The sequence below is a fragment of the Mustela nigripes genome, chromosome 3 (assembly GCF_022355385.1).
Source record: "Mustela nigripes isolate SB6536 chromosome 3, MUSNIG.SB6536, whole genome shotgun sequence".
In the NCBI taxonomy this organism is placed as follows: Eukaryota; Metazoa; Chordata; class Mammalia; order Carnivora; family Mustelidae; genus Mustela; species Mustela nigripes.
In genome coordinates, this window is record NC_081559.1 from 197,408,603 (window position 1) to 197,421,879 (window position 13,277).

The 13,277-nt window shown below is 62.4% G+C and overlaps 1 protein-coding gene across 4 annotated transcripts in view; it reads right to left on the reverse strand.

The window, feature by feature from the left end:
- Window positions 1–1,898: 1,898 nt before the first annotated feature.
- LOC132014405 (transmembrane protein 276) overlaps window positions 1,899–13,277 on the reverse strand; it is a 14,675-nt gene continuing 3,296 nt past the window's right edge. Inside the window, exons 1-4 of one of the 4 annotated variants that reach the window (XM_059395399.1) lie at window positions 13,087–13,170; window positions 5,175–5,413; window positions 4,237–4,448; window positions 3,017–3,939 (exon numbers count right to left, since the gene is read on the reverse strand). In XM_059395399.1, coding sequence (XP_059251382.1) covers window positions 3,401–3,939; window positions 4,237–4,448; window positions 5,175–5,395 — 972 coding nt within the window. In that variant the 5' untranslated portion in view covers window positions 5,396–5,413; window positions 13,087–13,170 and the 3' untranslated portion in view covers window positions 3,017–3,400. Of the gene's footprint in view, window positions 2,650–3,016; window positions 3,940–4,236; window positions 4,449–5,174; window positions 5,414–7,534; window positions 7,798–13,086; window positions 13,171–13,277 lie in introns of those variants that run through there. The other 3 variants (XM_059395400.1, XM_059395402.1, XM_059395398.1) reach the window with 3 other exon arrangements.

Sequence of the window (13,277 nt, forward strand, 5' to 3'; positions counted from 1 at the left end):
AGACGCACCACAATCGCCCGGGGTGTCTGTCTCGAGCAGCTGACAGCCTCAGCTGCTGAGCTGACCGTCACCGGGTGGGGGCCGTGCTGGGGACAGTTGCTGGGATGTATTACCACTCCTCCCGGGCACCCCCAGACACATACTCCTACAAGGAGAACCTTGTGTGGGTGCTACTCTGTCCCCCGCACGCCCTTGGGCTGCCGGAAATATTGGGCTATGCGCCCGCAGCACCCAGAAGCCCCTGGTGTGCAGATCCCAGCGCACCTGCCACCCCCATCCCAAAGGGCTGCTAGACCCGGGGATGCAGAAACAGGGCTGAGGAGGCCCAGCCACGTACCTGACCTGCATAGACATCTGCTGCCCCCAACCCTGCCCCACTTGGGAGAGCCTTTGGGCACCACCCCTCTGCAGGCTCCCATCTCTCGTGCATGCACCCAGACAGGCAAGCCCAGCCTGTCCTGGCTCCTCAACCACATGGTCACCCTGAAATCCAGAAGCTCTAGAGATGGTGTCCACCCCTGAGAGAGGCTGAGATGCGATGACGCAGCACCAGCTCCTCTACACACGAGACCTGGCACACAGCACTCGGAACGCTCTCTTCCATGCCTGCCAGGTAGGGGGCAGCCCCCAAGGGCAGTGGGACTCATGCCAGGGGGTGCCCCCAAGGATGTGCTGGGGGGCTGGGGAGGATCTTTCTTTGTGGAGGGTAGGAAAGCAAGCATAGCACCTCTGGGTGCCCTCAGCAGCCAGGCACAGATGGCCTTGCAGGAGGGGTTCCCTTGTGAGCCCCGTGCCCTAGGCTGGAAACGGGAGGCGAAGCAGTCTTCTCAGTATAACTAGGCCAGCTGCCCCGGGGGAAGAACTGGCTCAGAGGGCTGCCTGGGCTAGGCACTGGGATGAAGCTGTCAATACCCCAGGATTCCCTGCCTCCATTTCTCAGCTTCAGAGCTGGGAGGGGGAGGGACGGAAGAGCCATGCAGGCCTGCGGCTCTGCACTCTTGCTGCCTGGGTTCCCCTGCATGCTGAGCCGACTCGGCCCGGGAAATGGGGAGGTGGGGAGGTGGGGGGGAAGGACTGAAGCACGGGGCGGGGCAGGCCAGGCCAGGGGCAAAGGAAACGGTTCTTTGGTATTGAAGCAACAGAAACCTATCGCAGAAGAGCCGTGTCTCCCAAGCAAAGGAGGGGGCCAAACTTCCCCTTTCTAGCAGCTCTGAGGGTCTCAGGGTCCTCCAGGCAGGGCTCCTTCCCCCGGTGTGAGGCCCACACACTGAGGCCTGCTTGTCCCAGGCCAGGGCCATGGGATCAGCAAAGTGGAGGCTGTGAAGAGCCCCCTCCAGTGAGAAAGCGTGCTGCCCAAGGACTGACCTCCACAGGGGCCCCCAGAACACAGGGCCGGCAGCCAGTCCCTGACAGCAGGCTGGGGATGGCCGGCCCACTCAAACCTTCACCCAGCCAGGCTGGCTTGTCACCAGCAACCCCCACAGCTTCCCTCAGGCTGGGGTGCTATGCCCTCGAGGCTGAATACAGAAAATAGATTCTCTCTTGCTAAATTTCATAACTTACAGAAGAGCCTGTGAAGACTTCAATCGTTTTCCTGGGAAGAGACAGAGCTTCACCCTGGATTCTGAAGCATCTGCTGAGCCCAGGGGGCCCAGTCCTGCCTCTCTGGAGCAGCTGGTTTGGGGGGGGGGGGGGGCGTGCACTGGGGCCGCTGCAAGGCGCCGGCTCAGGCTGCTCCCCTGTGCAGGCCTGTGGGAGAGGGAGCAATGCCTCCAAGTCTCCGTTGGGGATGTGCATGGGGACGGAGGCACAAGGACCTCTGGCCCTGGCCCAGGCCCAACCAAAGCTCCCCCAGTGTCCAGTCGCAGCTACGCCTTTCCCTCAAACAAAACAGAAAGTAGGAAACAAGGGTGCCTTTTTAATCGCAATCAAATATGCCGTCTGAAGTCAGCGTGCTCCCTGAGCCCAGCCCAGCGCGGACAGTACGCCTCACTGTGCCGCTGGGGGCCAGGGCGTGGCCGCTGGGCTTAGCCCCATCGCGTCCGTGAACCACCGTCTCCTCCGCAGGTAGCCCGGCCTCCGGTGCTCGGGACAGGGGAGGCAGGGCAGAGGGCGAGGCGCGCGCACTCACACCTTCGCGCACGCATGCAGACTTTCCCAGTGTTCGCGTTGGCGGCTCCTCCTCCTCCTCCGCTGAAGCGGTCAGCGGGCACGGCGAAGCCACTGTGGGCAGGCGCGGGCAGCCGGGCGGAGCCACCTACTTCTGGATCTGGAACAGGAAGAGCCGCAGGTTGATGTTCTTGGCGGCCAGCAGCTTGTTGCACTCCACGGAGTCGACGATGGGCAGCGGCACGTAGTCCGTCTCGTTGCTCTCGTTGGTGAAGACGAAGTGGTAGATGACGGGGCTGATCTTCACGTCATCGTATGGGCCCTTGAGCAGCAGGAAGGAGCACTCCAGGGGCGCCGTGACCTTGCTCTTGAGGAGGAGCTGGAAGGACAGCGTGCGCTTGCACGACAGGTTGGGGTTCCGCTCCGAGTCGTTCACACGCGCCTTCAGGACCCACGTCTGGTTCAGCACCGTGAACCTCGGCGTCTCGTAGTACAGACGCGTGATGAAGTCATCCGTGCGGTAAGGCCGGAACTGGACCTCTGTGGAGACAGACAGGCCGGGAAGAGCCGGCAGTCAGTGCAGGCGGGGCCGGGGGCGGCGCCTTCCAGAGGCCGAGCGAGGACAGAGGCTCAGCCGGGGAGGAAGGCAACTTACCCGCAGGACAGAGCGTGCTCTGCTTGTCACAAGGCAAATCAAACGCAATTATGGCAAACGGAGGCGCACACAAGCTTGGGGGAAACAACTACAAACAGAAGTGACACGCATTAGCCGCAGGGAGTCCGGGCGCTGAAAGAAGTGAGCGGCCCGACCCTTGCTGGCCTCCCGCTCTGCCTCCCCCAGGGCCCAGCCCAGGCAGAGGGAGGCCCACCCGGGGGCGTGGGTAAGCAGACACACAGACAGGATGCGTTCTGAGAACAAGTGCACTTTATTGGTTCGGATACAGAGCTGCCAGAAAAGCCGGCGGGCGGGCACGTGGCCCGAGAGCCTGTATGGGGCGCAAGGCGGAGCGCCGGCGTGTGGCCCGGTGCTGGGCGCCTGTGCTGTCACACAGTTCTCTCAGCACAGCCCGGGGCCCGTGGCCCGCGAGTCCCTCCACGGAGGCGGCCAGTCCTTCCTGTGTGCACGGGGGTCCCTGCCCGGCCACCGCCACCGTCCTGATGCCTCGGCCCGCCCAGACCGGCAAGGCCTGGCCTGGACTGTTTGCGCCATGGCGCCCAGCAGGGCAGCTGAGGCTGCAACTAACCGTGGGCCATGACCTTCTGGTGCTGAGGCTGCCGGGCCCTTCGCCTCTCAGGCCTGTGCAGGCCCGCACCTAGCCAGGTCTAGTCCAGGCAGGATGGCATGGCGTGACCGGTTGCCTGTGGCTGCCCTTGATGCTGAGCCGGCTGCCTGCTGTGGGCTGAGCAGTAGAGGGCCGCAGTCTCCCTCAGCGGCCCCTGTGTCAGCAGGTGCTTCTTGCTGTTCTTGTGTCTGGACCAGGCCCTGGCCTGGTTCCTGCTCCCCAGCATGTCCAAAAGCAGTGGCCGTGGCCAGGAGAGCCCGTGAGATCCAGCGGGCCTGAGCGCGGTCCAGCCTGCCCGTCCCTGGGCGTCCACTCCCAACTCTGCATTTTGAGCGGAGCACCCTCAGCTCACGCAGGAGCCCTGCCCCTGGGCATCTTCTTGATGGCCTCAGGAGCCCCGCGGCCACAGCAGTATCTGCCTGCAGGACCGGATGTGCTGAGTGCTCTTCTCGCCTTTGGCTCCACAGGGCAGGCCCCTGGCTGCCGGGCCCTCCAAGATACACCCACCTTCTGCTCAGACACTGACCGTCCCAAGGGCTGTGCAGCCCTGCGCAGTAGGACGCCACCGTGTTAGGGTGGTGGGACCAGGGAGGGGAGGACAGGTGAGAGAGCCTCTGAGAGCCATGCAGGGGCCCCCAGGGTCCTGCCCCGGCCCCTCCCGTGCTTGGCCTCTGGCACGTCTTCTCCCCCAAGGTGTCCTCCCATTCACTGAGAGCTTGTCCAGAGCCTGGCCACCCAGCACAGCCTGTGCCTGCTGCTCAGAGCCCACTGCTCCCTCAGGTCCCGACCGCCGCATACCCCCCTGCCCCCCGTGCGGCATGCAGTGGGCGGCGGGGCGCCTCACCTGTGTAACCGATCTTCTCAAAGCTGAGCAGGCTGAAGATGCTGTTGTACAGCTGCATCTCCTTGCGGTGGCTCTGGTCCATCTCGTCGAGGATCTCCATCAGCTCGTTGCCCGTCTTGGTGGGGTGGGCACAGGCAGCCTCATGCACCGTCAGCTCATGGAAGGGACCGTGCCACGGGCAGCCGATGCGCTTGTATTTGCACTGGGTCACCCTGGGGAGGAGGCGAGCACCGTGGTCATGGGCTGCGCCCCGCGGGAGGTGGCTCTGCCCAGCAGTCCTCCAAAGTCGGGCCCCTGTCCAGGCCCTACTCCTACAAACTATGCCTTGAAGGACATATTCACCGTGTGCCAGCCCCCAGGAAGGAGTCCGTGTGCGTGTGAGAGACTGAGGGAGAAGGAGCACAGGAGAGCTGTGAATCCACGTGCCACCTACATCCTTTGCTGGGAAGACTGTTTTGCTTGGCAACGGTGGCCACTGACCATGGTCTTGGACCCAGTGCAGCTCTGCCTCACGTGAGGCTCACGGGCCTGAGCACCGGAGGATAGCAGGGCAGGCCGGCAAGGACTGGGTCGGGCGCCTGTGCAGCTTTGTGCTGAGCTCCCAGAGCTGGCCGTGCTCTCCTGGGCCCTCTTCTAAGAGGCCCCCATGCAGCCAGGGAACCCTGGAGAGCCAGGGGCATGTCCAAACAGCCAGTGGGTCCAGAGTGGGGCCCACTCCTGTTCCCCGCCAGGGCTCAGGTCCTGAGTGGCTTCAGCCCGGCCCATTCCGGCAAGGCTGTCCCTGGGCTAATGTGTGCAGAGCCCAGGGCCAGGGCAACAAAGACCGACCAGAAGATCCCGCACTCTGGGGCCACGCCTGCAGCAGGCTGGCCTCCAGCCCCGCCCCAAGCCCCGGCATGCGGGGAAGCCTCTGGCGGCCAGACCGGCCCGCAGGTCACCTGTCCTGGCACTCCTCTTTCTGGTGCCTCTCCAGGAGGGAGCGGGGAAACTGGCGCAGGCAGAAGCCACACTCGGAGGGCAGCTCGCTCACGGCCTTCTCCACGGCCAGGTTGCGGCAGCAAAGGCTCTTACTGATCTCACAACGACAGTTAGGGCACGTGGCCTGCTCCTCCTTCAGCCGGGCATCTGCTAGTAGGTGGATAAAACAGCCAGCGCACATCAAGTGACCGTTAGTACACTGCGAAGAAGGAAAGGGAGATGAGCTCACAGACCTGCAGGACGTGCACACGCACGCACCAGCCCGCCCCGTGGGCTCCTGCTGCAGAAGGGCCTACAGGTGCGGAGAGGCAGCCAGGGCCACTGCTCCGGAGGGACGGGCCCTCTCCCTGGAACACGGCCAACACACGGCCAGTAGGGCTCCTGTGGAGAGGCAGGTGACACAAAAGTGGCCCTTGGGGGCTTGCAGAGGTTACTGAGCCCCACTGAGGTAGACCCACTAGTGGGGACGGGCTGGGCCACACTGGGGCTTGGAGCCTTTTCCCAACCCAGGGGCCCGGGACGGTCTCAGGGGTGCCCTGGAGGCCCTGATTTCGGGACACCTACGGGAACACAGACTCTTGTCCAAGTCTGGCAGTGGCACATAGCCAGCAGCTATCAAGCAGCGGCAGACAATGCTCCCCTGTGCTGGGGGCTGGGGACCTGGCTCAGACTTCCACTCTAGCCCTCCTTGGCCAGCACAGGCAAGAAGGCAGCTGCCACCCAAGCAGCGAGGCTGGCGTCCTGCAGGGACCCTCCTACAAGCTAGCGGCACAGAGCTGTGGCAGGGAGAGAGGCCTAGCTGGCCTGGAACAAGGGTGTGTGGGCACAGTGCTTGCCTAGAGGAAAGAACTGGGGTCACGGGCAAGACAGACTGCCCACCTGGCTCCGTAGGCGGCAAAGCCCCTTCCTCTGGGAACCTGCAGACCTGAGGCCCAGACGCTGCCCGGAGCACCCCGCCCCCTCCCGGGAGTCCTTGCACATGCCGACAGCGGGCCGAGGCTCAACTCTGGTCTTGGGTCTCTGGTTCCACACATACGTCCTAAGTGCCCATTTGGTGCCTTTCAGAGAAATACACAGGCTGTGGGCCTGGCCCTCCAGGGGTAGCAGAGACCCACAGAGAAACCAAGAGATACAAGAGCAAAGACTTGAGCTGAGCGTCCCTTCAGGGCAGACACAGCTCCCCAAGCCTGGCCCTGGCTGGTAAAAACCTGCAGGGGCAGAGGTCAGGGAATGCTGGGGGTCGGGGGGAGGCAGGGTTCTGCTGAGGGTAAGCTGGATGTCCACTTGGGAGACTCTCCCACAGCCAGCTGAGGGTAAGCGGGCAGATGGCCTGGGCTCATCAGCTGCGGGAAACCTCCGGAAAGCCACCAGGTGCAAGCTTCCCTTGAAGTCCCGGACGCTTCCGGGGGAGCTGCCTGGCCACACCCACACCCACGGGACCCTCGGTCAACACCGGCCGCCATCCCATGGTCTCAGGGCTCTGGGTACCCTGAGCCAAGGAGCTGCGGGAGGCCGAGGGAGTTCTGGGCACCTGTGTGCCAGGCCTGGGGCTAGTGAGTGATGGGACTTGCGCCCTGAGGACCAGTGCGGGTGGGGGGCTGGGGCTGACAAAGGCCTCACTCACAAAACCCATGGCCACACAAACACCACAGGTTATCTGTACTAAAAATCTCCACTTCTAAGTCAGGCCTAGAATTAAAACGTGTATCATGAGGAAGGGGAGCTGGCCGGGCTCAGGTTGGAGGAAGGGGCCTGGCAGGGGCGGGCCAATGCCAGCTCCGGACCCAAGGGCCGGCGGGGAGTGGGGAATCCCAGGAGCGGCTAGGACGGGCTGAGGCCTGCGCACAGGGGCAGCAGGCTGGGAAAGCACCATCTCCTGTCCACCCCCAGGGGCCGATGGAGAAGCCAGACAGGCGGCGTGAGTGAAGGGCAGGGCACACAGGCACGGGCACCACGGGACCCTTCCACCTGGCGGGAGGGGCGGGAGGGGCGGGCTTGGTCATGCCCCCCTCCCAGGGCCAAGCCCAGCACAGGCCTGGCTTCGCTAGACCACAGTCCCCGAGAAAAGACTGCTGCCGCCCGCGGAGGCATAGGGGACCGTGTCTGTGTCCTCTAAGTGCGTCTTCCTGGGAGGAGGGACTTCAGCCCCCGCCAGCCTTGGAAGTGAGGACACACCCACCGCCGGGGCCTCCGGTGAGGAAGCCTGACTGGACAATAAGATCCTTCACTTCCAGGGCCTGAGGGGCTGAGGCTCTAGCTCCAGTGCCTTCTAGGGGGAGGCTACGTGGCAGGGCCCCCCCGCTCTGCAGCCACCACTCGCCTGGGCAGAGCAACAGAAGCCCGCTGGCTTCTCGCCTGCGTCCCGGTGGCCCAGCCAGGGCGTGGGGTGAAGGTGAGAGGCCGGGACGCCGTCCAAGGGCCTTCTGAGGAACACCCATGCTGCCGAGCATATGCTGCGAACCTCCCAGCGCTGCCCCGAGAGTCCGCTGCTCTGGGCCGGGGGCTGACCTGCACACCCCTCCAGCTGGTCTCTTCTAGAGCCCGTGGGCCGCAGGAACGCCCAGGCTTCCAGGCTAGCTCCCACCCCCTTCCTCCTGTGTTAAATGCAACACAGGCTTAGGTGATAGACACCATGGAGAAGCACCACCAGGCCCTGCCCTTCTCTGGGGAGAGGTGGGGTCACTGCCCCTTAGGCCCCACGACCTCAGGTAAGAGCTAGAGAACAGTGAGCCAGCAGGAAGCTGCAGAGTGCTGCTGGCACAGCCAAGGGACAGCTGATGTCCACATGCGGCCATTATCTGGGATGTTCTTGGGTCCAAATGAGGTGCTGGTCTGGGCCCAGGAGGTCTGTCCACACAGGGTGCATCACCAGCTCCAGAACCCTGCCCGCTCTCCAGGTCTTCCCTGCCCTCCTGAGCAAGACTTCAACTCCATAGGCAGGTCTGGGCACCCGGTAAGGCAGACTTAAGCCTCCTCAGCGGCCAGGTTGGTCTGCACCTACCCCAACTTGCCCAGCTGGGACCCAGCTCCCCAGGGACGCTGTGCAATGCCAGCTACACACCAAGCCTCTCATGGACAGTGAGGGCAGGCCAGAATGCCCCACTCCACATGCTAGAGCCAAGCCCAAAAGAGCCTGGGTACCTCCAGAAGCAGCCCTGCAGCGCCCACCGAGGCTGCCAAGAAGATCCTGCCAGTGGGAGGGGCAGGCAGAGGAGCCCCCCAACTCAGAACATGACAGGGCTTCCCAGGATGGATGCTGGCTTAAACTCTAGCCTACAGGTCACTAGCGGCATGACCCTGGGCTGGCCGCTTTCATCTCTGCGCCTCCCTTTCCTCAGGCACAAAAAGTGACAAAGACAGGACGGGCACATCACGTGCTGAAGACCCGGGGTGAGACGTGTATGACGGCACGGCTCAGCCCCCAGCATGCGACAGGAGCAGAATAAACACCCACCGTGGCCATCGCACAGCAGAGCCTGCCCAGCCCCTCACAAGGCCCCCACCTGCAGAGCAACCCCACCCCAGCCACAGCAGTACCCCCCAAGCCCCTCCGCAGACACCCCAGGAGCCGGCACGTGTCCCTCCCAGGACAGAAACCCCTCCCCCCACCTGGCCGCAGGCAGCTCCCGTGCACCGGCCAAAACCCCCGACTTAAGGGGGACTGAAGGTACCATCCACACGCATGAAGACGGGCCCTAACCCCAGGCCTTGGGCTGTAACGGGCCTTAGCAAATACCCCTCAACTCCTGGAAACCGAGACTTGGTCAAGAGGTCTTTTAAGCCCTGTTTTGCGCTGGGGTTCTAGGGAGGCTCAGCCCCCAAACCCACGTGCGCAGCCCAACCTCCAAAGCACGGCCAAGGGCACTAACCCCAGAGCTGCCACTCAGCCCAGCTGGAGGCCCCCACTGCGCTTGTCAAGGTTGTATCCCAAATCCTCGAGGTCTGGCCCCACACCTTGTCAATCTCTGTATTCAAGGGACCTAAGAAGAGACCTCACAATGTCCAAGGAACTCAGCTGATCCGGGGAGAGCCAGGCCTCTAACACTCAGCAGGTTTCGGGTTTGAAGTCCTGCACCAACAGCCTCTGACGCCTCAAAAGCTAGGACTCGGGCAGAAACCAGCCCTTCCCACAGCCAGGCTCTGGTTCAGAAGGCAGGCACTCCAGGGTGAAAGGCAACTCAAACAACAAGCAGCCGCCTCAGAAACACACAGCTGCTCGTGGAGCCAGAGTTCAGGAACTTTCTCCTCTCGATTTGGACACGGACGCGGGTGCGTGTCCACAGCTCTACTCTGCTACCTCTCTTACCTCGCCGCAGGCGCCAGGAGCTGGGAAGAGGATCCCAGGCTGGCCGGGTGGGCGGCCTCACAGGGGTGCCTTAGACATCACTCAGAACAGAGCCTGCAGCGCCAAGCACTCTGACAAGGGTCACACTGGCTGGGGCCTGGACAAAGATGGGCCCACCCTGCTTCCTAGGCCTTTTACCAGTGTGACTGCCAATCGAGTAACGAGTTTCCTCGAGCCAGGGCCTGAGCCGAGCGCTGGTGGAGACAGGAGACCCGCGGGGTGAGAAGCACGGCAAGGTACTCCCAGCCCTCCCACAGGGCAGAAGCGGGCCAGCGCCCAATCAGGTAAAGACAAGCACCCTGTTGCAGGAGAGAGTGGCCACCGCACGGGGCCATGGCCGCTGTGGGGCCCTAGAAGAGACACTGGAGAGGGAACGGAGCTCCCAGGTAGAAGGGGCACAGCTGCCACACGTGGGAGGAGGGGCCGTGCTGCCAACAGGGCAGAAAGCCAGTCGGGGGCCCCCACTACGACTCCTCCTTCCCCGTTGGGGGTCACAGGGAACTTCTGGCTGAGAACACAGTAAGAGATCGGGGAGCTCTGCGGCACCCCCCACCCAGACGCTGGCCCACAGCTCAGGGCCTCAGTTGACATCAGCATGGTCCTACCAGGTGCACCATCCGGACAGCAGATGGGGCCCCATGTGAAACGCTGGGGAGGCCTGGGAAGGAGGTCAGGCTGTAGTTCTAAGACTCCAGGCACTCCCAAGGCTGTCTCCTCCAGAGAAGGGCACTCATACACACGCCGGGGGGGGGGGGGCAGGCACACTGGTGCCACAGTTCTGCCCCCATAGCAGGGGTCCTGCTGCCCACCCTGCGCCAGTATCCCTGCTCCAACTCCAGCCCTCCTGCCCCCACCTGCGAACCTGCCCCAGTGGCTTCCTGGGACTCTGGGAAGTGGCCCCATATCCTGTTAGGTCAGTCACCAAGGACACACCCAACACCCGCACAGAGAACATCAAAGCCAGCACCTGCTGTACCCACTCCATCCCTAACCTGACCTAACTTGAAGTAGGCCATGGTGAGAACCACCTGCATGAGTGCCTCGCTTACACCAAAGCAAGCCCCAGCCCAGGTATGCGGCTTGACGTGCTCCATGTGTGGGAGAGCCAGCTGCGTGGGGCCAGGGCTCCGACTCAGGAATAGGTGGGCAAGTCGGCTCCAGGTGAGCTCTGGCCACCACCACAGCTCCCCTGGTGGCCACAAGGCAAGCTCTCAAGTTATGGTGTACTCAGCCCACTCCAGAGGCCCATGGAGCTATCCCCCCAGATTCAGCCAGGCACAGCGCCCAGGACTCGGCATGGCCCCTGGCTATTCTCCTCACCCCAGAGCTGGGCTAGACATCTAGGACAATCCCCAGACACACAGTGTGGCTGGTGCCTGCCCCCCAAGTCACGTGTCCTGGCCAGGGCGGGGGGGAGGGGGAATAGAAGAAGTGTTGCTGGTAGGAACAGAGAACAGAACACATCACATGCCTGAGACTAGCCTACCAGAAATGGCCAGTCAACACGGCTCACCAAAGAAGGCCCTCAGAAATGGAGGGGCTGAGCCCAGGCCAAGAGGTGATGGCCAGTAGTGGGCCCCAACCAGAGACACACAGAAAGCTGTGTGCCTGCCAGTTTCAAAACAGTGTGTGTAGGGCTGAGGACACTCATGACCAAACTCTCCTGGGAGTAAACCCAGCTCAGATGCGACCAGGCAATGGCTCAGCGTCTCCAGGCCCATCCCAGCCACTACCCTCAATGACCTCATCCAGGGTCGTATGCAGCAGGAGCCACCAAGAACCCTTCCCTCCTTCCTCTGGCCCCTCATGGGCACTGCTATGCACCCAAGTCAGCACCCCACCCCCCAACGGCAAGCTTCCAGCACCCAAAGCAAGTGCTGATCCGTGGAAGGACTCTAGTCAGCCTTTCTAGAGTCAAGGGCTCTGTTACTGTTCACATGTTCTAGAGCTTTCTCCAGGCCTCCAGAGGTGAGAGGAAACACCTCCCTACCAAGACCTGGCTGTCACTTGGGGAGAATGGACGTGGAGGCGGGGGACCTGTACCACAGCACACAGCTTAGCGTCACGGATTCCTCTTGCTTAGCACCCTGTTTCCAGGGAAGCTGCTCAGCATAGCCCACTAGGCCACAGGGAAGGCCACAGGTCAGGGCTGTCTCAGCGCCTCCACTCTCTCGTCACAGCTGCTTAGCTGCCTGCCTCCAGCTTGCCCAGGACAAAGCTCTGCTCCCAGCTCTGTGTGTGCCGGTTTGAACCAGCCAGGCTCATAGGCTGGGGACCAAGAGTCCACACTAGGCAGCCTATTATCATGCCGGGGCCAGGTCTAGACCACTCACAGGATGTCACAGGATGGGAGTCCCCCAAATTCCCCCACGACTCTCCCTGCACCCATCAGTGGCTTGGCTTTTTGGGGCTCTCATTTAAGACCCAAGGAAGGAAGAACTCTTCCACCTGAGACCAAAGATCACAGGCAAGGGAGAAAGGGGCTGGAGAGGGCACAAGCCCTATGGGGTACCCCAAGGCTGAAGGACTATGGGAAGCACTCCCCAACTGTATCAGAAGACCTGTGGTATTCCTGAGCGAGGGCCTCTTGCCAGGAAAGGCTGAGAGCCAGTACCCTCCACCCAAAGAACTCAACCCTTTTCCCTGCCAATGCCTTCTCTTTCCTCTCTGTCACCTGGGCACACCAGGGTCCTCCTAAGCTATGTCCTGCCAAAGCAGGAAAGGACGTGGAGATCTAGAGGCTACCCAGACTAGCCTCATGCTGCTTACTACAAAAATGGCCCTCTCTGGGCGCCTGGGTGGCTCCCTGATTAAGCATCTGCCTTTGGCTCAGGTCATGATCCCAGGGTCCTAGAATCAAGCCCTACATTGGGGCTCCTTGCTCCGAAGGAAGCCTGCTTCTCCCTCACCCACTACCCCTGCTTGTGTTCCCTTTCTCACTGTGTCTCTGTCAAATTAACAAATAAAAATTAAAAAAAAAAAAAAAAAAAAGGCCCAGTTTAACACCCCAGTTTAACACCAGGGAAACAAGGCCCCATCAGCTAGGACCAGCTTCCCTAAGTGCAAAGCAAGGTAACAGAGAACCTGTTCCGTTCCTCAAAGGGGTTCTGGGAAGAAGAGGTGTCCAAGTCAGGGTCGGGAGGAGGTGCTGAGGTGGACAGAGGGGAGCAAAGAGGCGGGGCAAACTGACCCAGCCAAGTGTGGCCCCTGCTGCTATGTGACGCACGGGTGAGACCCACCAGGGCCAAGGACGCTCCCTGAGGGCCGTGGCTGGCTAAGGACGGAGTCCAGCCACCATTCTGAATCGTCACGTGGATAGAGGGGGCTGGACACAATCCCTGGAGTGCTGGTAGCCGGAGGAGCCCGCCCCCCGGTGTGGGTCAGGCTGCAGGGGGTGGGAGTCCACCTTGGGGCACAGCAGGCTAGAAAGCACAGCAAGAGGTCAGGCTGGGAAGGGGCTTTGCAGGTGGCTCATCCACACCAGGAAGGAAACACAGGGAGAGAGGAGGGACAGAGATGATCCTGACCCTTCAGTGTTCTTCCAAGACCAGAGGAAAAGAGAGTCCTTTCCGCCGCGAGCTAGAAGCGCGCCCGAGACGCCTGGAGACGGCTTTCGGGGGTGTGGCTGCTCCAAGAACAGAGAAGGTCTCGAGTGAAGAGGGAACCCCAGGGTGGCCCTGAGTCCCCGGAGCTCTGAGGGTGGGGGGGGCGGTCTGGG